The sequence below is a fragment of the Coturnix japonica genome, chromosome 2 (genome assembly GCF_001577835.2).
Source record: "Coturnix japonica isolate 7356 chromosome 2, Coturnix japonica 2.1, whole genome shotgun sequence".
Classification (NCBI taxonomy): Eukaryota; Metazoa; Chordata; class Aves; order Galliformes; family Phasianidae; genus Coturnix; species Coturnix japonica.
In genome coordinates this window covers 42,507,674-42,534,498 of record NC_029517.1, presented here as the reverse complement: position 1 = coordinate 42,534,498, position 26,825 = coordinate 42,507,674, and the positions used below count along the sequence as shown (strand labels likewise).

At 38.2% G+C, this 26,825-nt stretch overlaps 1 protein-coding gene across 9 annotated transcripts in view; it reads right to left on the bottom strand.

Moving 5' to 3' along the window:
* Nucleotides 1-26,825, bottom strand: part of ELMO1 (engulfment and cell motility 1) — a 274,768-nt gene that overhangs the window by 115,361 nt on the left and 132,582 nt on the right. For all 9 annotated transcript variants that reach the window (XM_032442431.1, XM_015854222.2, XM_015854221.2 and 6 more), the window contains one exon: nucleotides 24,310-24,418. In XM_032442431.1, the coding sequence (XP_032298322.1) occupies nucleotides 24,310-24,418 (109 nt within the window). The remainder of the gene's footprint in view (nucleotides 1-24,309; nucleotides 24,419-26,825) is intronic.

Genomic DNA, 26,825 nt, shown 5'->3' with positions numbered 1-26,825 from the left:
AAACTGCACTAATGATGGTGCTCAATCCTCGGTCAGAACAAGCACAGAGATGGTTCAAAATACTTCAGCAGTCATTATCACACTGCTGTCTTACTGAATGATAATTGCTTACACATATAAATGCATAAAATGGGGATACACCCTGCACTCATACAAACAGACTTTCCAACAGTTCCATTATGACTACAAACACTGCAGCGTCACTTCTTCCCCTTTTCCACTTCAAATTATTTACTTCATACATACATACATCTAAGAAACTGCCAATATGTGAAGACTGTGTATTTCTAGCAGTCTGTGTTCTGCTCTCAGATGATGCTGTTGGAATTCTAGGTGGACTCTGCCATATACCAATGGGCATTGCTGCAAAGCCCACATTCACTCTACAGAGCAACTGCTGTGTGGATGGACCAAAAATAGAACTGTCTTCAGTAAGCTGCGTTCATAAACTGAACTTGGATGTAGCAATGAGGACAGAACTGAGTAAACTCCTTGTCTTAGCATAAGAATAATACCACGAAGCTCAGTTTCCCAGGGATTCAGTTCCCTTGAGTGTACTATAATGGTAGTATTTTTCTCCCCTTGAGAGTAGTTGTTTAAATGCTCTAATATGTTTCATTTCTCATAATAAATCTTCCAGAATGTTAGAAACAACTTTGCCTTGGGCACCCACAGTTCAATTCAGCTTTGACCAGAGGAGGCACATTCAGCTACTCTTTCTATTGCTCCAGCAAGACGGTGTTAAATCAAACTACATCCTTGGCTCTCACTGACAGGAAAAGAACAGGCTTTAGAAATGAGGCGGCATGTTTTTTATTATGAAATAGATTACTCAATGTTACCAAATAGATGATTGAGATTTTTCTCATTAACAAGTTTACCTCTCTGAAAAATCACTGTAGAAAGTCTTAATAGTCACCTCTCATGCTTAAATACTACTGGATTTTGAAAGTGAGTGCTTTATTTTTGAATGCGGATCTCTAAATTACCAAAACATAGGGAAATGTCAGTTCCAGCCAGGCGTCACACAATGATGGCAGCTGCCCTATCTTGGGCTGGATCTACCAGAAGCAGAACTCTTTCATTGCTCTGTTGAGATATTCCTTACTGTTTCAAACCACCCCCTTCCTCCTGAAGCAATGCTGCCCCTCAGCATCTCCAATTGCCCAAAAACTTCCACCAGCCAAAGCTCCAAGTTACCCAAGCATCACCTACTTTTCAGTCAGCTGAGTTATGCTAACTACACTAATTTCAGGAGAAGGGGGAACAAAACAGTTTCAGTCCTAAAAAAGGCTGAGCAGCATTTGAAATTAGTGCAGTAGATCATTTCAATGTAGGTCGCTCTGAAAGTAATGCCTCCTATTTCTTTCCATGGAAACTACAACATACACAAAGAGCACAATAGCACTTCATAATAGATCAAATTCTTAGCTACTAAACACTGTTTTTCAACACTGTCGCCACCACTATGTTTTTGGCAGAAATGAATGAGAACTTGTGAGCCATAATCATAAAAATCTGCACCAGTTGAGGTGACCCACTGTTGTCAGAGCTGAAACTCATCACCCACTGCCTCGCTGTGTTCACATCCACTGTTTGGTCTCCATCAGCATTCAGAAAAGCAGCAATGAATATCAACTGGTGCATTTTTTTCCACCTGGAAGAATTCAATTACACATTACACACCTTTGCTTCAGAAGAACTTCCATGTCAGACCCCATTTGGTCAGACTGCCCCTCTGCTATCATCTGTTGCATGGCAACAAAATGTAGTGGGGTATTAGTGGGAAGGCTCAACTTCTGCTGCCATACCACCAACATCTGCCTCTGACATTGTGAGACAATATGATAAAATAGAAGGCATTAATTCCAGAGCAGCCCTTGTAATTTAGCTCTGGCAGGTTCACTGACAAGACCAGAAAAAAAAAAAACAACAAAACCAACCATTTTTTGTATCACAGGGGAAGTTTATCTGTTTTGAAACATCCTCTAGACCATTTTTGATTATGAATGTTGCTGATCCACGTTTTGCATGAGTCATAGCATAAATGTCCATTAGCGTGCCTGCTACTGAGTACGCTTTGTTGATAATAATGAGCATAGCATTAGTGACTCAAGCTTCACCATTTTGATACAAAATACTGACTCTCTCTCTCATTATTGACTTCCAAGGTGGCATCTTATGTGTTGCACTAATAGAGCTGTCAGAGGTCTAATATGCAAGCAGAGGAAGAACTGTGGGAAGAAAATTCTATTAGAACAAGCGATCAGAGCTGAAAGAATAAAATTTAAGCTCCAGGCAGAGCCTGAACAATTGAAAGCATCTTCTTTCTGTCTCTGATATAATTAAAAAAAAGTGCCAAGCTTTTTCTAAAAGCTTATCTGATTATCTCCTCCAAACTTTCCCCCTCATTGTATGAGTTTGCTTAAAAAATATTACTTCTAATAAATATTGTCTCTCACAGAGCTCCAGACACCTCTGCAGAACCTCCTCCTTTCTTGAGAGCAATTATGTTTTAACATGAACACCAACTAAAGGCAAGAGCAGAAGAACCCACAGATTCTCTAATTGCATTACTACTAGTACCATCAACTTTGCAAGTGCTGTGAAGGTAGAGAACAAGTAGGGGTAACATTTTGTGATAGTTACAGTATTTTATCCACCGCCAAAATAGAAAGTGTCTCTGTTAAATAAAGATTAGATCAAACTTAGACAGAGCTATCTGGACTGGCTGAAAAGGGCAGTGATGGCACAAGTGATGGGTGCTTTTAAATTAATGTAGACCAGGTACTTTCCAGGTTACGCAAGAGAGAATTCAGGTTTAGTCACAACAAGCAAACACATAAGATTCATAATAATAATAATAAAAGCCCAGAAAGGTGTAGAACTATAGAATACTCCATGTTGGAAGGCTGGAAGGGACCCCTGAGGATCACTGAGACCAGCTCCTGGATTCACACAGGACCACCCAAAATCCAAACCCTATGTCTGAGAGCACTGTCCAAACACTTGTTGGAACTTCAGCAGCCTGGGGCTGTGACCACTGCCCTGGGGAGCCCATTCCAGTGCCTGACCACCCTCCAGTGAAGAACCTGTCCTTCATTCCCAACCAGACCCAGCCCCAACACAGCTTCATGCCATTCCCTCACTCTGTGCCACTGTCACCAGAAAGCAGAGCACAGTGCTGCTTCTCCGCTCCCCTCATGAAGAGCTGAAGGCTGCCAAGAGGCCATCAGGCTCCTCTTCTCTATCACCCCCATATTTCTGAATCAGCAAATTGCGACCAGGGGACTGCGTTGAATATTGGCTTCAATGCACTGGAAACAACAGTGGTAATTTTAGAAGATTGCAAAGTCAGCATCAGGTGGGTCCCAAGAATGCTCATGAGGTAACAGAAAGAACATTGTATGAAAGTTTGCCAGGACCTTTACTGAACCAACATGAGGCTGTAGATGACAATTTTCTGGGTCACATCACCACCAGAGACAAGTCGTGATGTCACATCTAATGAGCCAGAGTCAAAAGGGTATTCCGTGAAATGATGACATGAATTCCCCCCTGAAGAAAATGTTCAGGACACAGCCCTCAGTGGGTGAAGTGATGTGCACTGCCTTTTGGAAAAGGGTGATCTTTCTGGATTTCCTAGAACCACAACAAATCAACTCTGACCACTATATTAAGATGCTGGCTAAGCTGAAGGCTTGAACTTTCAGAGTCAGGCCAGAGAAGAAGAAAAACTTTCTCTTGCAACATGATAATGGCAGGCCCCAAACTAGTTTGAAGATTGTGGAGCACATCACCCATCTTGGCTGGACGGTCCTGTCACATCACTGCAAAGTCGGATTTAGCATTTTCTAACTTTCATCAGTTTGGGCTGATGAAAGGTGAACTGAGTGGACAACATTTCTCTAGCAACAGTGCTGGCAAAGCAGCTGTGAAACAGCGGATCACCTCTGCTGGTGAGGATTTTTATGATTGTGGCATGCAGGCTCTTGCTCACCTCTGAGGAAAATTCATAACTAAAGGTGGTGATTGTGTTGAAAAATATTGTTTTGTAGCTGAGAATTTAATCTACCAAATAAGTCTACCGCGCTCTTTGTATCTGTTGTAGTTTCCATGGAAATAAATAGGAGTACCTACGTACTCTCTCTAGTTCTATTAGGATTAATAAATCTCAAGACAGGGTATATCCTGGAAATATTTCTAGAGGAAATTTGTTCTGATTAATTTGAAGAGCTAGTATCAGAAGCTAAAGGGACAATTCACATACAAACTTTGTTCCTGCATATATATTCAAGCAGACCAAGTGTCAAGAAGCCTTTTGGAAATAGCATTTGAAGAACTGCATTAAAACATTGCTTTATATACTGGCGTTTTCCTCTCTGCATAGTAAAAGAACAAGATGAATAACCCTTGTACGGATAGCAGTCGGATATTTTAAAGGCCTTCTATTTATTAGAGTATTTTTGGAGATCTTTCTTAAACGTGTGGGACTAATTATGGCAATACAAGTCAAATTGTACCGGCTGAGATTTTGACTCACTTATTAGCGGAGGAATAAGTTTCACTAAAAATGATGAAAGGGAAGTCCCATGATCTGGTCTGCAGAGAAAGGATGAAATTATAGATAGAAAAGTCTTCCAAACCAATATTCAGTAAGTGGTATCTTAGTTCACACATGAAAGAAGATTAAAGAGTAATTTCTTAAAATGTGCCAGGTTATGATCTGAGAAGAATTAGCCATGGTACCATTTTCAAGGAAGAATAACTTAAATTTACTTTTCAATTTTCCATGAATTATTTCTTCCATTATCATAAAAGAAAATTAATCATTTTTTCCATTTTTCCAATCTTTTCTTAACTTTTTTTTCCTTTAGGTCTTTTTAAGGAGAAGAAAATGCAAACCAGATCTCACCGAACAAAAACTACCTACCCCTTTTTAACGGTACACATAACCTACATAAGATGGTGAACTGTCTTTCTGAAACAGTTAAATATAAATGCCACTACAATATTTAATGTAAAACATTTGAAAGTGGAGAAAAGAGATTTTATTTTTTTTTCCCCAGAGAATAAAAGCATGTGAAACATACTCTGAATTAATTGCTATTACCTAATTACCATCTGCTTAAGACCATACATTTCAGGATTGCTTTTTGTGTTTGTTTAAAAACAGACAAGGTGCAGATTTTCTTCTGGAAATAGAAGTCTGACATGATGGCAGGGACTGTGAAAAAGATCCCAACAGCACTCTGTGAAAGAAGAAAGGATGTGAAAAATCTCTGACCTTGTCTGTGTCTGAGAGGAAGACAAGAAGTGAAAAGTTGATGAGGGTAATTTGTCAATACGTAGCCATAAGCTTAAGGTTTGTGAAGACCTTATTTATCACAGGTTGACTTGGCCTAGAAACCTTTCAGAAGTGTGTTTTCCATAAAATAGAAAAGGAAGGAAAAAAAGTGCACTTTACCTGTGTGAATTCGGGATCTATCATGACCATGTAGTAGGTAGGCCTACTCTCTAGGTCTCCTTTTTTAAATGTGTACCTCTTCTGAAAAGACTGCTGCCCTTCTCGCCTACTTAAAGGTCAAACAACTTCCTAAAGGATTGCACTGCAGGAAGGCAGATCTTTGCAGTCTCAATAGGGTTCAACTGGTACCTCACGATCTAATGGCAGGTTACTTCATCCAGATCAACCAGACTTCACTTTATCCAGATTTGCCCAGCCTTATAGCGCTATTTGCAAGTGCTGACATCAATCATTTTGTCAGTTCAAATTTACTAGAGTGTTACATTCCTATGCCCCTACATCAATAATTTTCTATGGATGCAAGTCAGGCTTGAGTATGTGATTTTCCCAAGGGAACGCATACTTTTCTTTGCATTGCACTAAATATAATGATGAGATCTTTCTTCCCTTATATGTTCCACCATACAAAAACAGATTTCTATGTGGTGTCATTTATATTTAAACATTTCACAACAGGAGTGACTTCATTCCAGAAGCACAAATATATTTCCTGTGATTAAGTGTTCAGATAGGTCTTCTTTTGCACAGGATTACTTCAAACTTCCTGTACTAACAAACTGTACATTTTAGATGTGGAAGTACAGGGTCATCTATTAATAGAGCAGATCTAAACCAATTGAAACAATCAATAATAGTAAAGTAAACAACTTAATGACGTTAAAGAAAACAACTGTCAATGTTAATTGCACCAACATCCATCAGATAAAGTACTTGATAGCACCTCAATCAATTGATACAAGGGATATAAAGACATTGTATGCTGGTACAGTACCAGAGGATCAATATCTTCTTCAAACACAAACATCTCTGCCTGGCTTTGACATTAATTTCCCTAAAATGTCTTCTCGTAGATAAGCCAGTGGGAGACCATTATCCTATGTCAGCATTTAATAATTCTGTCATTCTCTGTTAAAACTAACTCTATTGACCCTATCTCAACAGTCTCCACTTTAGAAGACCTCTCATTTCCAATGCTTTTCACATTGAGAACCTGCAGTCACATTCCCCACCTCATGTACTCTGCTCTCCATCTTTGTTATTTATTTTGTTGGAAACCACATCCATTGGACCTGGAAGCTCATGAAGTAGATAGAGCCCATAAACAAGATATATGCTAAATAATAAGAAACTCCACACAGGATACCAGGTTTCCTGCCCTGACATACACCTTGTGCCTGTGACAGGGAGTCATTCCCATCGCCCTCTCTGACTTGGTCACTTTAAAAAGACCAGCAGATCTCCTTGATCTGTGATGGCAACAGTGCTGACCTTTCATCTGTAACTTGACATCAAAAGTCAATGGTGTAAGAAAATTTAAGCATTGTGGAAATTATTTTTTATTTTTTATTTTTTCAGTGAAAAGTGGCATCACCGAGAATTATCTTTCTGTGCATTTAAGTGTCCACATGGATCCACAAGATCCAACAAGGATCTGCTGATATCTAATGAAGGGTGAGATTATCACAACAATTCTCCCTGCAGGGAGGAGAATTCAGTGAAGAAAACCAGGTATTCAGAAAGCTTTTTCCTCTAAATTTCTCATAACTCCATTGCCACATTGTCAAATTGTGTTGAAAATGACTCATACTCAAAATTCTGAGGACAGAGACAGGTACTCAGAGATAATCTGATCACAATTGCTTCTTTTTCTTAAGAAAACAGACTAAAAATAACAACAACAAAACCATCAACAACAACAACAAAAACCCCTTGGCCTTGTAAGTGATGAATTAAATTTAAATATAGGAAATTGAAAGGCTGAAACATGAGAAAGCAAGAAAGTCTAAAGAAAAGACAACACTTAATGCCAACACAAAGAATTACTTTCAACCACCATGGATTTAGAGCTGGTTTATGACACAAAGCAAATTTAAGTATCAGGAGACATGAGTTTGTGTTTTCTAAAATACTACAATATGAGCTGAAGCTGATTAGTATATGCCAACGAAGCAGACTTGATGAAAATCTTCAGTCTTGGGAGATGTTTCCTGGGTTGCCATAGAGGAGCTGATGAATGCAACAACTCTTGACTATCCATGACGAAAAACAGTGGAAACACATTCACACCACAAAATTACAAAATCAAAAAACAAGTGCCCCGTATTCTGGTTTCTTTCTTCAGCTGCTAGAATCTTAGTTTGCTGGGCACTGATTCTCTCACAGTTCATGCTACCTCTTATCCTTTAGTATGGCACCATTGCCTTTTTACTCTGAAATGAAAAGGTTATTTTTAAGCTTGCAGATGGCACTGAAAGCTCTTGCTCTGAAAGGTAAAAACAAATTACTTTGTATATACGCTCGCTGAGCTACTGAACAACATTCTGCGCAGTCGGGAGCCACCAGTCTGTTCAGATTATTTTTTTAATTTCATAATCTGCTTAAAATACAGCAAAACCAAGATATTATAACAAATTAGAAAAATGGTCTTAAACCATCAGCTAACCAACTGCAAAGAAGATTCTTCCATAAGCTAATGGAAAAAAAGCAGCTTTGCATATTGCAGGCCTTCCCTGATTTTAAGTCATCAAGCTATTCTTTAAATAGATCAACAAGAGGATTTTAAGTCTGTTTTTATTTCAGACATAGAAAGACACATTTAGCAAACATGAGAGTAAGCAGAAATTAATCTCAATTGAGACAATGGATGAACTTTACATGTAAATTCAAACCAGTTAAATATATTTCAAAGCATTAAATAGGGCTGTCTTTTGCGTAATTCAGATACCTCATCTTGCACGTCTCAAAGCCAAATACTAAATCAAACCTAAATCAGCAAGTCCTTAAGTTTTTCAGGACTGCAACAAATGAAATTCTGTATGGCACCACTGTTTCCAACCCTGTAAAATGAAATCCTGCAGTTTCTATAACATTTGTTTTCCTTTTATAAGATATGGGACAACACAAAACAGACTCCGAGGAACATCTCATATATCACTGTTATAAAAAGCAGCACAAATGTTAAATATTTAGCCGTGTTGTTTTTAAAGTATTCATTGTTTTAAATATTATTTTTCAAGGATTTTGCTTTTGAGCCTTGCCAGCACCTTAAGATGCAATACAAACAATATTTTTATTGTTAAGTAGCATAAGGTCATCAGATACACATTTGGTTTTTCATTTGCTTCATTCTTCATGAGAAAAGTGAAAAGCATCAATTCATTAAAATGCATTGAAGTTGCACAGAATCCCAAATATATTACTCTCATCCTACTCACTTTCCATATTTGTAGCCCCACTACCCACAAATTTAAACAATTCAGTTGCTGGCTTCATTTTCATTTCTCATAAGCAGACAATTAAAACTGCAACATAATTTGGGAGCAGATATAAAATGTCTGAGTTGACTCATTTGAACATGCCCAAAAAAGACACAAACCACATTTAAAATGAATATTTTAAAATAGTAATAGCTATTTGGCAAAAGGTTAACACACAAAAGCACTTATCAAAAGTAGGCTGCATACATCCACGCTTCCCTGTCAGAAGTGTAAGCACTGAACTACAAATTCAATGAAGACAGAAGTTCAATGAACTAAAATGCTTGTGTAGTTCACGGACTATGTTCATCTCTCAACTGCTATTCAGATCTTGCTTAGCTGCAGTATTCTCAGATAGGCATCCAGGTTTCTGCATTACTCACCCCATGCAAAGCCTCCTGACATATGTAGGAAACATAGGCTTCATTTTTATGTTCTACACTGTGCGTGCATTCACACTCTTCATTCTTAGCTTTTGTTCGTGTAAATGATGGCAACCTAACATTTTTTAATATGCATTTTATAGAGAGAAAATATTACATCTTTTTGTGGCAAAGCTACCAGGCTTTGGTAGCATCAGGGTCTTCATATGCAAGGGAGTAAAGAAGGATTAAGTTCCAGTGTCCAATGCTTAAACAGTACTTTCTTCTGAGCTTCTTCTAACTGCATTTAGGACAAGACAGTGTGACTGCGACTGTGCTGGTGTACAAGAAAGAGGCACACATCTGAGGTGTATCAGTCGCTGCTCTACAGAGAAGTATTTAAGATCCAACACATTTTCCTACAGTGACAGGAGAACAGCACACCTTACTTCATTGCTGGAAACAAGCTGTATAGGACTCTTAAGCTCTACACAAGCTTTCCTGCATGAGATGTATAAGCTGCACTAGTTCCTTTGTCTTTAAGCATACAACATTGCCCTGAACATCCTTTTTTGTCTGCATCGTTTCCCAATTCAGTTCACCATAAAGACAATATCCAGTGGGTCAGCTGTGCATTATAGTACTCCTGAACACTAATGAGTGGTCTGTAGTTGGGTTAGACATTTTTTGGCTTGAGAGAGATTTTCTTCATTTCTTTCCATGCCTTTGAAACAAAAGCATCTAACACATTGAAGTAGAAAAGCATTTGTTAGTGCCAGTAGTGAGCTCTAAAGACCAAAACACAACAGTTTCTCCTAAATTATCTCAATGCTTTAACTAAAAGGATACCAGCAATCCAGGTGATTAAATTGTATGTAATATATGAGCATAACAGAAGATATATTGAAGTCTAATAGCCATGCAATAGAATAATATATTATGCTCTATCAAGCACTCCTACAAAACCTAAGATGAAATTAAATACCTCAACTCAAACTTAATGATGCAGCCCATGGGACTATCTTACAAGTGTTCTAAGCATAGAATAACCATGAGTTCAGGGCCTGTTGTTGTAGTTTAGCATTTTCTCAACTGCGATAAGGCATTATCACTGATGTAATGTTGCCTCTTAAAAACACTTCTAATAAGCAGCCAAGAGAACAAATTCAAGTGGACCATGATTTCATTGGAACTGATTGTTGCATTAGTCACCATTTTCCTCTACATTTCCTAAACCATCTGGAGAATCATTAGATTTGTGACCATTTTTCCCTCTAGTTATGAATTCATGGAGAATTTTGCATGTTCCTGATTTCCAGGGCTGCTCAAATTCACAACAGTGAATCAGATTCCCTCAAAAAAATTTGAACAGACTATTAATGAGAGAGGAGCAATTTTCAGGGCATCATCACATGAGCTTAACTCTTGTCTGGTGATTGAGATGATGGCTCTGACCCAGCTACTATGGCAATCTGCCTCTAGAGCAAGTTCAGTTGCACATTCCCACACAGACCATTTGTTTGTGCAACACAGAAAATACGTTGCAGTGACAGCTCTTATAGCTAAAAAACAGCATTTTTCTGGAAATGTACAGAATACAGGAGCAGCCACGATAGAGAAAAGGAAAGCAAAACAAAACCAATAATCAAGTTTAAAGAATTCATTGGAAGGATTCATTTAACTTCAGTGTCTGACTCTTACCTAATTTTTTTGTGCTTAATGAACTAGTCCTCCTACAATAATTCTACATGATCTTCTTGAATTCAGATGAAAGAATGAACCGATACCTTTGTTTCCTGGAGAGCTAAGCATGCCCATTTCACTTGAGAGCATGAACTAGAGAGGTAGAAATTCTCCTTGGAGGCTTTTCAAAGAACCCACGTATTCTGGCAGGGTTAACTACAGGTTAATGAAACACTTGGAAGGTGCATGACATACAGGTATCAAGCAGGTGCCTAATTCTGATGTACCATATGTAATTATGTTCTACATACTTTCAAAAATGCAAGCTAGCCCTGAATTAGGAGAATAGGAGCATAGACTGCAATCATGCTTTCACTTAAGAAAGTCTTCCTGAACTCAGTGAGGCAAGCTGCCTTTGCCCAATTAGCACTCTCAAGTTTCTTTTAGCAGGGCATTTGTACACACATACACTCACAAGATGTCATTTAAAAAATTTTTTTTTTTCTTAATTATTATTAGTATTTTAATTCCACATCTATCTGCAAAGTGTAGCCAAACAAACAATTTTCATAACACAGCTTTATTTCCAAATTCTCCTCTTATCTCACCATACAGCCAGGTTAAGTCATGGAAAAAGAAAAAAATAACCACCATAAATAGAACATGACTTTTTACGCTTTACTCAGTTGTGAACCTTACGATAGAGTTGTGAAATGGTTTGGGGTTGGAATGGATATTAAAGGTAGGTCATTTCATTCCATACAGAACCAGGCTCTCAAGAACAGAGAAAAGCACCTGTGAGCTCTCATTCCACTGTGCATCATCATAAACTATAGGCACACTGTAATGCATTAAGACTTCAGTGATAGCAGCAATAGGAGGCAACTGCCTAAATATTATTATGTCCAGCAGAGTGGCCTATAAATCACAATAATAATACTGATCACTTCTTTATATAAAGACTTGTAATTTACCGATATAAAGTACTATACATAACGTTATAGTGGAAATAACGATGACCATTATTATAGTAATTTTACTCAGTATAGTCCTGTTCATGGTAACTTGATTTATCTCACCTAAGAATTAGATGAGAATAGAAAATTTCACACACAAATATGTACACATTTAATTGATAAACAAATGAAAACCTTGAATATAGTCAACCAATACAGACATCCACCTCAAAAACACCAACTGTTATGAAACATCACTGGCCATTTGGAAGAGCTGAAATAAAACTGTGCTCCAGTTCTTTGGGATGTTGACTGTGCCATCAATACATATGAACCTTAAAACAGTCAGAACCTTCAAGCCCAGGAAGCAGATGGCGCCAGCAAGCACATGTGGACACTAATCTGCGACATACACAACTCCAGTCGACATTATTTACAGTGACAACATCAATTTTTTCCTGGAGCTGCCAAGCTTTCAGTACCCAACTGTAGGCTCATCTTCCTTGGCACATGCAACTGATAGGTTGCTGGGAGAATTAATTAATTGTTCCAGTGAAACTAGGTTAAGGTTGTTAAGGTATGTCTTAAGCCCTAAGAAAGAAGACCAAGAAAAAAACCATCAAGAATCACCCCCAAGATAACAAACAAACTAAACCTCTCCACTGATGAATTAAAAACGTCACTGCAAATAGTTCAAAGCTTTCAAAAAGATGGAAGACTTATTACAAGAACATTTAGGTAAATGTAACCTTCACTGCCTACTTCTCAGATGTGCCTCAGTTGAATGAAAGCTCAACTAGATGCAGTTCAGCTGAAACTGCTGTTCAGTGAAAACTGAACAAAAAAGATAGCAATTTAAATAATTTTTTTGCAACACCTGCCTCATCAACATCTGGCTCCTGTCACTGAATGTCAATGCAGGCAGGCTATAAACCTGCCAATTAGAAGTCATGCACCGAAAAATTAAATTTCATTAATGGAATGAAATTTGTGAGCTCAAGCTGGCAAATCTACATCATTTAATAAATTAGTGAAAGCTCACAAGCATCCAACATTAGAAAGACTAAACCCTTTCCCACACAATGCAGTTCTTCCTTTTTGTCATCTTAGCCACATTTTCATTAACTACCCATTCAGCTGTGCCGTTGTCACACCTGCTCAACTCTGTTTTTCTGAGTGGCACAGAAGAATCTGATTTCTGTTCTTGCCATCACAAAATCCATCAGTTCTTCCCTTTTCTAGCTGCACATATCTATTCAAGTTCATCTTCAACCGACTCAAAAGCTAAAGTGGCCTGCCAGAAATCAGTATCTGTAAGCCAAATGACCATTTTGGAAAAGGATGACTACAAATACAGGAGACAGGAAAGAAGGACAGAAAAACTCTGATTTCACAGAAAATGACCTTCTTATTGCTACATGCAGTCCATATCACTGCTTATATCATGCACCTAACACTCCCCCCTTTCCCCCCCCTCCATCCCTGCAATCCTTCCCCTCCAAATACATTGTTTATTTGGTTCCTTGGGATACACTTCTCTCTTCCAAGAGGCTGCATTCCCTGCTCACCGAGATGAAATGAGATACTGACAGGCTCATGCATTTTCCCAGAAAGCAAAAGTTTTCAATTTGGTACAACGGCGATATTTCACCTCCAGAAGCAATGACTCCATCATACTTAATATTGCCAGCGTTACACTTTTGCTAGATGGAGAGAGTTGAACTCAAACAATGTATTTGAAAGAAACTGTCAATGTCTCAAGTGCAGAAAAATCTCTACTGAGCACATTGATCTCAGCTTTCAAAAGTTAATTTCTGGAGCTTCTACCTCTGGGTGGTAAAGAGCAGTAAAGGTCTCGCTTTCTGACAAGGTGATTCAGCGCACAGAAAATGGAGCCCTGTGGACTTTGAGCTCAAAGCACTCCAGAGCTGAGGCATTCAAAGGTACCAGTTGCTGCTGGACAAAGCCTCAGCCACTGCTTAATCCCTAGATAGTTTGCTATGATGTGGCCATGCCTACACTTAAAAAGGCATCCCCTAGTTTAAGCCACTTTTATCTTCCATTAAAAAATAAACATAGCTTCCAGAGCATTTGAAATCTTGAAAAAGCCCAGTGTAACTCATTGCAGAGCTGCTGCTAACACGATATTAATACAAATCAGTTAGAAGAGGAATGACAGCCATCATTCTCATTTCTGACACACGAGATAGACAGAAGACAGCTGGATTTTTTTGAGAAATAGGTCCCATATACGCCATACTTCTATTTCTCTTCCCCCTTAGGTCTCAGCAGTATCAATGAACACAACCTTTGAAATTCCAGGTGTAATGAATAATGAAAAGATAATACATCTGTGAGAAATGCGAGTAGTCTATCAGCATTAAAGATCTGTCACTAAATTGATACTTTTGCATCTTAAAACCACAACCAGCTTTTTATATATGCACCAAAATAAGTTTAAATATACATTTGTAAGACCACAAGATTTAGAACACCATCAATCTGTTCCCTGTGAATGGTACTCCTGAGATTTTTGATCAGGCTATAGTAAAAGCCTTTGGCACCTGAGAAACACAGGAGGTAAAGGGAAAAAAGCTGAAGTCTTTGCTCCTGGGAATTCTCAAGTCATAGCTCACACAAGCTCAAAAATGTCTAAGTAATAAAATGGAATTCAGAAAACAGAAGTCCTACTGCTGTATGGTTCTTTTCATTTCTCAGACAAGAGTGAGAGAGAAGCAACTGCTCTCTCACATCTCAGGTAGATATTCCCATTGCAGTAAAACAGATGCTGCCACAAGATGACCTGTAATATGGCTTAACTGGATGGAAACCCAGAAAGATAGCAAGACTCAAGATAGCAGAAAAACATTTCTTATGAATATTCTGTTCGTAGGGTTTCACTCCATGTTGAGCAGGGCACGATGTGCAAACAAGATGAAAAGGTATGTGATATTAAGCATATGAAAAACAAACCTTGCCTTCCTTCAGTACTGGGGCCCAGGTACAACAAATAAGAAGCACTGTTATATCTTATCTGAGCAAATCTCTCATTCCTTACACGTCTGGCATTTCAGGGAGAGAGATTAAACCACTCCATCCAAGTTTTTAAGTTCATACAACTTTCTCTCTTTTCCCACATCATTAATCTTTCTCCTCCTGCCTAAAGTCTATAGGGAGTCAATGCTGAGTGGAACTGGAATTTGGAGCGCTGAGTGTATGCAAGCATGCATCAAAGTGAGCCTGACTTGGAAGAAAAGTGAGCAAGTGGGCACCCGCTAATGAGTTGATTTACAGAACCATACCCTTAAAAACGAATGTTTGATAAAAAAGAAATAAAACAGGCTTCCTCTAAATGCATTTTTTCCCCCAATACAACTGTATTTGTTTTTTAACACTGCGATACAGATGTGGCACAAGTTTGGCCTCCTTTTTTGCCTTCTGATGTGTTCTGTGGTTCCAAGAGCCATCGTTCTGTGCATCAGACACTGAGGGTGATACAGGAAAGCTAGAAAACCAGGAAAGGAATGGGAATCATATCTCAGCGAAGTACAAAGATCCTCAAAAAAGTACCTTTTTTAATTCTGAAGAATTAAAGAATTTTGCAGAAATGTAGATTAACTACCGAGCTTTTAACCTGGTTTGTTAACATGTTCTTTCCTGTGGAACTGAAGCTGCAAGAACATGCAGGACAACAAACCTTCACACAGCTGTTCACTATCAACAGCAAGTTTGGAAGCTGATAAGTATAAACATTTCATGTAGCTGTAAAAACTTAAAATATTATAGACACATTTGTACAAAGCTGTCTTGCTGGGGGAGAAGATTAAGAGCGTTTAGACACAAAGAGGGTGAAAAGAGACTCTTCAACCTAGTACAACACAGCAATTCTGAACTCATTATACCAACATAAAGGCTTTAGCTTTTAGCCCCACTGGGGCTGCTTAGCCTGGTGAGAATGAGCCACAGCAGTGAGGCACACATCAATATTCATATAATTGTGACCATATGAAAAGAGAAATTTAGCTGTATACTTCAAATGCTTTTCTGTTTGTGCCTGAATTCAGATTAACCCAGCCTTTATTTTCCTCTTCTTTCCCATGAAGGAAGTACAAGAAAATCTATACAAAAATAAAGTGTATCATGTTCTTCAAAAATAATACATAGGCTTTGCTTAACCGTGGTGGGATCATAAATACTTGACACATACACTGCAATTCAACTGCTTATGCTAATCATATGGTACTGCTTCTCTTTTCTGAATGGATAAACATAAGTTTTATGCATCTGTAAGAAATCCTGCAAAAGATTACTGCAACTCTGAATTTCTAAGGGAAGTGGGAATATCTGAGTAAATCAACCATTATGCAAGAGCTGAGGCGTGATGTCAACACCTTTCTACACCCTTTACAAATGCCTCTGTGCCAAAGCTCCAGCAAGGCATTTGGAGAGTACTGTCCCCTGCTATATTAAGTGAAATCCAATCTCCAATAAAACACCACTTGTGGTATGACCATTCATGCATGTTAAGCTTTGCTTTCCATTAATACTTGTACCATAATATTGGATTTTGCAGAAGTTCATTTAATGGGAAAATTAAAGGAAAATGTACATTGCAGAGGAAGTTTTTAACAGGAGTGAATAATAGGTGCTTTTTTTCCCCTGAATTTGCCTGTTTGTGTTTAACAGTAACTGTGGCAGCTTTACCAAAGCATCTATAAAAATGTTTAAAAATTTGTAATTTAGCAGTGACAAGGAAAAACCTTTTTTCAAAAATAAAAATAAAAATAAAAAAGAATAGATATCTGAAAATATATCTGATCACTTAAGTTGTCACCACCCACCTCTGGAATCTGGAGGTGGAAAAGAGGAGGAAAGAAACTGATGATAATGGAAACGCTTGGTTATTTGTTCACTGTCAGCGAGCAGAGACAGATACAGCGATTCCATTGCACTGAAATGATGTGTAAATTTGTCTGTCTGAGGGTCAGCTCAGCTTTTTCAGAGCTAAGTAATGCAAGATGATGCTGTTACTACAGCTAACCGGTAAGCTTAAAGGATATAAAATCAATGAGATTTTAAACCTTAACACTCATGAAGATGTCTAAATATTTCAGCTGAACATCTCTATCATTACCTTCTGTTTCTAATGCCTAATCCAGAAGTTTAAAAAAATGTCACACATATTTTGTGTCACCTTGAAACTTCACCCAATCTACTGCAATCAAAACAACATCTGAGAACTGTAGCTCTATTTTATATTCCTAAACTCATCCCAACACAAGCAGAGAAAGCTTCATAGAGGAGAGGAAGAAGGAGAAGGAGAGGGAGAAGGAGTAGAAGGAGGAGAAGGAGGAGCAGAAGGAGGAGAAATCACCCTCCAGCATTTTACTGGCATTTCTGAAATGTTTACATAAGTTCCAAGACTTTGGTACTTAACGGTATAAGGAAAGACAAAGGCTAAACATAGCAACATTCCATCTCCCCATTTGATAGTAGTTTTCTCTAATTACCCTTAAAGGGTAATGTTCGTAAATATCTAAAGGGAGGTGAGAGGCAAATGAATGAGATAAGGGTCTTCTCAGTGGTCTGTAGCAAGAGGACACAGAGTAACGGTCTAAAACTTATACACAGGAAGTTCCATACTAACATGCAGAAGAGCTTCTCTATGTTGAGGGTGATGAATCACTGGAACAAGTTGCCCAGGGTGGTTGTGGAGTCTCCTACTATGGTGATATTCAAGACCTGTCTGGATGCCTACCTGTGCAACACTTCCTGAAGGCTACCTTCTTTAGCAGGGAGGTTGGACTCACTGATCTCTAGAAGTTCCGTCTACGATTCTGTGATTCTGCGATCGTGTGAACAATCTCTTTAATACTCATAACAACAAATTATATTTTGAGCCTGGACAACCTACTACAGATGAACAAAGTTTCTAACACTTTTCTTAAGCTCCTTATCAGTCACTTCATATGTGCTTTTAGCTAATATAAAGCATAATAATGCTTTTTTTTTTTTTTTTTTAGTTGTTTGACATCAAGTGGGTCTTTGATGTGAAGAGAGGATGATGGGTCCTTTCTTAGATGTTCAATAGAATAATTAAACTGACACTCTGTAGTGTTAATTAGGGGAGAGGAAAAAAAAAAGCCCACCAGCCATTCTGGGTCATTATTAGCAAGCAGCTTAGCAAGCTATGTAAATACAAAATATAAAGGCCTAGGAAAAGCAAGTAAAATGTTTGGTCCTGAGCAAGTTAAGACTGGCTGGAGACTAGAAGCATGTTAAGACGCAGCAGACTGCAAGAAGAAGAAAGCCTATGTACATACAACTGTAATGAACAAGACTTAAGGACAAAACATAACCAGGTTATCCCAAACATAAGCCGTGATTTTTTTTCTTGGAAAGATCCAGGAATATGTCACAGCTCTCTATAACAAAAGGGCACAGCACAGTGCACACTGAAAGATACCTGGGGGCAAGTAACAATCTTCAAAAAAATCATTTGCATGCCTAATAACTTTCCATAAAGAGTTTAATTTGTTCAGATATCCCCAGTACACAATATTAAGAATTATGTGAGGCTAAATTCATACAGCAACTTGGTTTCAAAGATAAAGACCAAGAGCCTTTATGGGTTGTGCATGTACACCTCCCCTGTTTAATAAAGTGAGCCCTGTGAAAAGCTGCTTGAGTAGGCAGCACATACATTCCCATAATGACTTATCAGCATATACAGACACACAGCTAGTGCTTATGAGGAGCACAGTTTTACTTTACCAAAAAAACTGGTGAGCAGAAATAACGGCAGGCTTCTGAGGGTCTATCACGAGAGTGTGGATACATCTATTACTATGATGAGGGAAAGAAATGTGATGCCCTGGAGTAGGACTAGGGCCATCCTCCATCAAACCTATCACAAAATGTTTTAGTGATGTTAGCTATAAAATGAATGGCTTTAAGTCTGTGGAGAACAGGCAGTGAACACATGGGTTATAATTAACTGAGGAAATACAACCCCATCTCGAGTAGGTCAGGATTCACCTTAGTTCCATCCCCTAACACTACACCACATTTACATTTGTTTTCGTATCATAAGGCAACTCTCCATGTTATTTGGAATTTGTCTCCCAAAATTCAGAATTGCCCTTCCTCTCCATTACTGGAAGGCATTAAAGCTTTATATTTAGAAATTACACTGAAATTATTTTTTGGTTTATACAAGCTGGCCTTGAAATTGATCAAATTGATTAAAAATGTTACAAAACAAGCAATTCAATTCCTTGACATATATAAAGATACACACCCTTAAAATTGCAGCTAAGTTTCTGCTTATCCAGCCATGGAGAATGCCTCGTGCAGAGTAGATAAGTACAGATAAACGGGCTCCATTTCATTTCAATTGTGGCTGTATTCTCTTTTTGAATCCTTCATCATGACACAGAGCAAAATGTAACCCAGTTGGATTTTAAATACTTTTAGAGCTCTGAAGTTCCCCTCAAAAAACCAATTTTTAAAAATATATTTACAGTGAGACAGAAAAAGTGTAAAAAAAAAATGAGAGAAAAGTTTTGACTTAGAATAAACAAAGGTAAAAAAGCTAAGAAAATATTCTGCCAGAGGGCCTGATTGCCCAGTCAACAGCAACCCAAAAATGCTTCCAGTGCCATGAAATCACCCATGAAGATGCACGTGTAGGAAATACCTGGGACAATCAGTGGCACATTCCACTACCTCAGAGCCAGATCAGCTGTGGGTTGTTAAAAGGATATTACCTTGCTCAAGAAAAGAAATGTTACCTGCAAAATCTTACATATTTCCTACAATTCTGCACATTTTTCTAGCCTTTGCAAGTATAGCAAAAACACGCAGGGAACAGTTCAAGCTGGTTCTCACTTTATCAGACTACTAACAGGTTTGTCCTCTAATCCCAACATCTTTCTGGGTTTCCAAAAACTCGAGTCCCTCTTTTTACCTGCACAAATTTCTATTTCCAACCTGAAGATTCTTTAGCGGTCCCTACACAAGCATTTCTGAAGTACACAAAGCAACATATAAAACACACTGAAAGTTGCTACTAAAACAACACCAAGTTGAGTTTTTAAACATTGCTCAATTCTGTGTACAATTAATTTGACAACTTTACACTCCTTTTGAACAGAGCAATTGCAAAAATCCCAGTCTGCTACATGGGAGTGCTGTGAAACTATGAGATGTTACTGCAGAGATGAAGCACAATTTGTGACAAAGTGTGGAATGCTTTGTCTACTTTTAATCAATCTGTATTTAGAACATAATAGCAAGAAGTTAAATAGGGAGACCCACAATGGACGGAAAGATCATTTTTCTTTTAAATTCAATCTGCTCAGGATTAATCTGTCACTAAACGATGAGCAAAATGTCAAAAAATGTTTCTTGACAAGAAAAAAAAGCTGCCTATATGTCAGCTGTCTGAAGGTACGTGCAAACCTGCAGACAGGAACCTCAAAGGCCTGAATGGTTCTCCAGTGCTCAGAAGAAATACTGAGTTTTCAAAATGAAACACATTTTGAAGATGATAATTAATCAGTTGGTTTTGCCATTGGTAATAATCCAACATATTTACCCTTGTCATCTGGTATGCTGTCATACACATTCCCAGACTTCTATGTTACTACATCATTTATTATAGTCTTAAAAAAAACCACCACAACACTAGAATTTATTTCCACTGACCGCGTTAAAAGACATTACAGACTTCTTGCTATCCTTGTCAGTATCAGAAGAAAGACCTCTGCACACCTGATCAAGTTCCCTCTTGTTGTCTTTGGAGAAATGAATCAATTCCTAGAAATTCCTTCCCATCCACAAATCTTTCTTGCACTCCAAGTGATGTGGTTTTGGTTTTGTTTTTTTTCCTTTTCTTTTTTCCCCATACTCACAGAAAAATTAATAAATGTAATTTTAAAGGAACTAAGGAGTACTACATCTGGACCATGAGAAGCTCGAGCACTTTGCACATATAAATCAAATTACAGACCCTGCTCCAAAGAGACCAAAGACTGAAAAAGGCAGGCATATGGCTGTAGACAGTAGGAAGAAACATGAGTGGGGTGCCTTGCTGACCAACCCATCAACTACTAACTTTGAGGCCAACAGTGCCGTGTGCCGAAAGCAATCTTCCAACAACTGTCTTACTGTTCTTCACGATAGAGGTAAAAATGAATGATCTTGCTCAAAAGATGCCTGCAGCAGCTTTGCTTATGTTCTCAATTATTACAGTGGGTGTTTTGCAGGAACTCCAAAGTTTAGCACAAACATGAAGAGATCACGACTTTTTAGATTAAGAAAAGGTTAATTACAAAAAAAGAAAAAGAGAAAAGATCTCCTTTGGAAAAAGGAGTTTCATTCTCTCTATTCTCTCTTTCCCGAAGGACTGTGCCACCAAACAGGAGGGGAGGAATGTCTGATAAAGTGAGATTTCAATGGCATACAAAAATATAACTCAGATGACTTTACAAGTTATTGACTTGGCATTAAGAAGGATGAGTATATTTAATGTCTCTACACCTAGAAGGGAATTTGCAAGTAATGTTTCCAAAGTAACCCTTAAAACTAAAGACCTCTTAGATTTTTTTTCCCCCGTCACTGAAACTGTTTTCAAAGCTGGCTGAATGGTGGCCTTCACTCAAGATATGGTGAACTTTTGCTACAACTATGGGTTATTTGATATGTTATTGTTTGGGCAAGAGGATAAAGACATGGAAGAAGGCTTTTACAGTGAGGGTGGTGAGGGATTGGAACAGATTGCTCAGAGATGAGGTGGAAGCCTCATCCCTGGAGACATTTAAGGCCAGGCTGGATCAGGCTCTGAGCAACCTGATCTAGCTCTGGGTGTTCCTGTTGATTGCAGGTGAGTTCAACTAGATGAGTTTTAAAGGTCCCTTCCAACTCTAGGGATTCTGTGCTTCAGTGATTCTATTCTATGTGTATATGTAAGAATGAATGAGCTAAAAAGCTAAGATAAAGGAGGTTAAAATTTCTTTTTAACTATTTTATTATACATTAAGGATAGTATTATTATTAAAAGTTTGAGATTGCTTTCTTTAAATTGCTGTCTTTTACAAAATACCTCCTTGGTAAGAGAAATTTTCCAGCTTCCTAACAAACACCTCCTGATTCTTTAAATGCAATAGTCTCCAGAAGATGAAATAGCAAGAAGAAACATAAGAACATTAAAAATTCCCTTATCTAATTTTATTTACTATTTCTGGGGCTTTTCTCTATTTAAATTTAAGAGGAGGAGGAGGAGGAGGGTGAAAAGGCAATTAACTTTCAAGAAAGGGGAAAAAAAATTAAATATGACATTCAGTTATAAAAATACTAGATTTGCTGGAGCAAAATGTAAAAACAACCCAGGCATGCCTTCAAGTGTAGAATGCTGATCATGCAGTGACCAATATGGTTTCAGGGAAAGAACAGAAAAAAAACCCTACACTGCACATTGTGGATTGTGCAAAGCAGAAAAAAACTTCCTGGCCCTTGCAGCAATCAGCTTACTCTTTGAAGCATGAGATTTGATTACCTTCATCTCAGCAGGCACAACCACGAGCATTACTATATACCTACTAAATACCCAGCACGTTCTCTTTGACAAAAGAGACAGTGATGCCCAGTTCAATTCTGCAACCTGGGCAATAATTGCAACGAAATCTATAGCAAAAACATACGTGAACAGCATAAAAGGAGTTATAATCTATTGCATTTAGATCTTTTCTTTTGAGGAAAAATGTCCTACAAATGAATCAAATCAAACAGAAACCTATGAAAATTAAATTCTCCACAATAAGCAAGAATACCCAGAAAAGATGTTATCTGATAGAATCTTTAGAACAATATATATCTCCAACATGTGGCATAGACCCCTGTGGTCTGTCAAAGTCTGAGGGCAGATTTTTCCTGAATCCCCTAAGCATTGCTCATCAAAACAACTACAAGGGAACATAAGCAGTTCAACATCTGTGTCCTGCTCAAAAAATATAGCCAACACACTCAGTCTAACATGCCCTAACTATAGAATAACTTCAGGCATGCAATGATATTGGCTTATAAACATCTTCAGACTGTGACAGCATTGAGGACAGATGCCTGACTGCACACATCACTAATCTACTGTCCATCCAGCAGCTAAAATACAGCAATTTTTGTTGTTGTTGTTACTATTTAACTACAGCACTACTGTCTGCCTATAAAACCAAGTGTCTGTTGAGAAGATGTTTGTCTCTGAAGCATGTATGTCATGTACCAAAACTTGAAGGAAGATGAGGGAAGATGGAGGTTATCTTAGTTTTCATAGCTACTAAGGAGGAAATACAAATGGCCTGCTCTTGGCAAATTTGTCAGTGTATCAGAGTAGTGGAGTGTCAAAGAACCTTACCCTGTAGGATGGGGATGTGAGCAAATGCTGGGGTGAGAATGTTACTGTCTGATGTCAGCTCTAATCCTCTGCTAGGATGGATGCAGTGCTTGAAAGGACCAAAAGAAATGGTAAAATGCCTTCCCGTTGTCTAAAGGTATTTAATGCAATGGAGAAAAGGCAATATAATCTGCATTAAAGTGTTCTTCATAAATAATGGACAGTCTAGCAGCTTTTATCTACTTGGCACTTCAAGGAAGTTTTTACCGTTGAATATTTCATGAGTAAAAGGTAATTTATTGTGGCTTTTAAATTATAGACTTCATAAACTATTAGAAACAAGTTCTGTATCCCTGTACAATAATGACCAGTTATGAATTTCTAAAGGAACACTGGCAGCTTTAAATGCATATTTGGAAACATAACACTTACAAACTATCAGAGACACCTCAGCCCTAGACTGTAGCTGATGATTTTTAAGACGTCCAATCCTATTAATCAATACAGTATTTATCTGCAAACACCTGAATGTACCTTTTCCTAAGAAGTCAGTTCCAGTTTGCACTTGTCTACAAAATACTGATCACAGGTCAATTAGGATGCACATCTGTGATAGTAATTTTCAAGAAATCTGTTTCCTGTATACCATTGTAAAAGTGTACTTTATTACAGCCTTTGTAAGTTACAGATAGAATTCCACATAAACAAAACCATTAAGGAAGCATACTGGTGAACAGGCAAATCATCAAGATGAATTAGAGGTAGCCTTAGCTCCCTCCCCTGTGAATATAAAGCTACGATGCAACCTTACTGCCACATCCAGAAACAAGACGCTCTGGAGGTGTAGATTAGTGAGACTTCACAGAAACCACTGGTGCTATAGCTGGGTTCTATCAGTAGAAGCACCAGTGCATTTCTCAATATCAAACCTGTCTGTACAGGATACCCCTTCCTCCTACTCCACTCTCATCTCTGGAATGTCTGCAAATTAGTATGATACATGGAAAAATAAGTATAGTCAATTTGAATGTCAGTGTTCAATATATAATCATACTGAGAAGAATAAAATCACTGTTTCATGTACCACTGAACTCACTCCACAGTTCTTAGAGGTCAAATAAATGGGCCAACTTACGTAGCTCTCCTACTTTCAGTATTTCACACAGCATCTTTGTGAGCTCAATGGCACTGCGTCCAAAGGGACACTCATGCTTATCTTCTCGACTGCTGTTCTCCAGGACAATCTGAAGTAGGAATCAAAATGGAAAACAATCAGTTGGAAGAATCCATCAGCTGAAGCACTCTTCTCCACATCCAACATTTACAAAGCATTTACCAGGTTGAATTTAGTAAACTTTTCATACACTTTAATCTTTTCCCCAGCTAAATGGCAGAGAAATGAGTTAACATGAAAAAAAATAATAATGTCTTAAAGGAGAAATGTTGCCTCCCTATGCCCAAAGCAGCAACACAGAAGCAGTGCCATTCCAGGGCTGATTCAGATGTTGTGTCATTTCTATGCAACACTTATCAACACCAGCAGAAGGAATTGCAGCAGAAACCAAAGAGAAAGAAAACAGAAAGAAACAACTTAGTACCAAATGTGCAAGTTAAAGGAAATGAGATAAAATAATTTAGAGTTGTGAATGCACCTAGAAGGAACTGTAAATAACAAAAGCTAGGTAGCTGGATTCAGGCTCCACAAAAGATCCAAGTGAGAAAAATCATGCTCAAGCCAATGTGCTCGGTTTCTCCACTGCAGAAGAAACTTGCACTTGTGTGCAAATCATTTCAGCAAACTATCACTCTTGCATCAAGCAATAAATGCTGCAAAAACAATTTGAGGAAAGTCTTTGTATTCCCAGTTGAATGACAGTGCAAAAGAAATGGGAAAAAATATCTACTTGGGCATTTGTGCACCATTAAGTTCTGCTCTATCAGATACCATTCAGAATAAATCTTTCCTCAGCACTACAACTGAAAAAGAGGTTACACTGTGGGTGAAAGATGAGTTATGAAAATAATACAGACTTCACTGAAGGTGTGAACCTGAAAAGGAAGTAAAATAGGGGCTGGAGGAAAAAAAAATATATCAAAACAGATTTGCAATAAGAATTGTCATTGCAGTAACAAACTTTGCTACTGGCTTTGAAAGAGGAAAAAAATACAACTTAAACAGCTGCTGCACAGCTTGGGAGTGAGGGAGAGAAAAAAAGGTGAATTTCAAAGGTAAGATGTATTGCCAAGCATCGAAGAACCTCAGAAACTGTAAATTTTATTTCCAAACAAGTTTCGACACTGTTCTTTGATTTGCATCCCTCCTGCCTCCTTAGCTCCTATTTTCGTGTTTTTTTAATTTATTTTCCAATCTTTCAAGTTCGTCAGCCAGGAAAGCTTCCAAAGAGGTAAAACAATCCTGCTTCCCAACAGGACAGTTGTGTTCCCCTCTAGAAATCCCGGAGTCTTCATTAAACCCTGATTTGTAAAAGGCTCCTAGGCTGGAACTTTGCCCCAAACAATCTGGTGATGGAAAGCAGGTGTGATGCATCACTGGATGCCAGCAAAGACTTTTCCACTCCCACAGGTCTCAGTAGTGACTGTCACATATCCATGCCCTCTTGTGAGCACAAGCCTTTGCCATCAGGCAGTCAGTAAAAATGTGGAAAAGAGAGAAAAGTCAAAAGCATGTAGGAAAGCTACTTGCTTCACATGGCATGCCCAAATCTCTTCATGCAGAAGTATCTATTTTAGTCTTTCTGTACAAAGGGCAACCACTTGCTGATACTCTGCTTTTAACACAGCCTCAGGGATGTAAAAAGAATGTTGTTCTTTGTGTCGTGAAAGTGGATAATTGCTTTGCTTTGTTTTTCATTGTTCTTTGTCTATTTTTCACCTAGACTTCTCACCAGAAGCTGAGAAAGTTACTTGGGATTTCATAAACATTTGACCCTGCCAATTTTTGCTAGACTTTCCCAGCAGGTTGCTGTCAGACTCACGTTCACCACTCTACCAAGAGAACCTACTTTTCCTTGTAAAATTTTTGGCTCGAATGAAATCTGATTGTTCCGTGTCACATCTGGGCAACAGCTGTATCAAATCGCAGAAACACCCCTGCAATTTTTTGTTTCACATTGCTGCAGCCACTGTTCAAGGAATATGTGAATATGACTTTGCATTCTGGATGAGTCATCCTGCTCCAGTCTCTTTCATGGAGGACAGTGTTACATTTCCAAACCCAAATGCAGGAGCAGTGACAGACTGACACACGCGCAGTGCAAGGCTGTGTCTCAACACTTCCCTGGGATCACGTCTCCTCTTTTATTATTATGCATTTTATCTCTCACATAATAAAACATAAAATCTGCATACTGGAGCGGGGGGACTGCTTTGACACAGATTTAGGTACAACAGAGAAACAGTGGTAATAAAATCAATGAAGAGACAAAATGAAAGGGGAAGGGGGGAGGGGATGGGATGCACTCGGATCAGCAAGCCTGCTGGCTTCTGGCAAATGCATTTTGTTGAGCTTCACATTAACTCGACACATTAACATTTCATGAGCACATAAATATTTAATGGTGACACCATATATGTGTATAATGTAAAGCAGAATTACAGCAATCAATAAGAATGCCAGAGAAATAGTTAAGG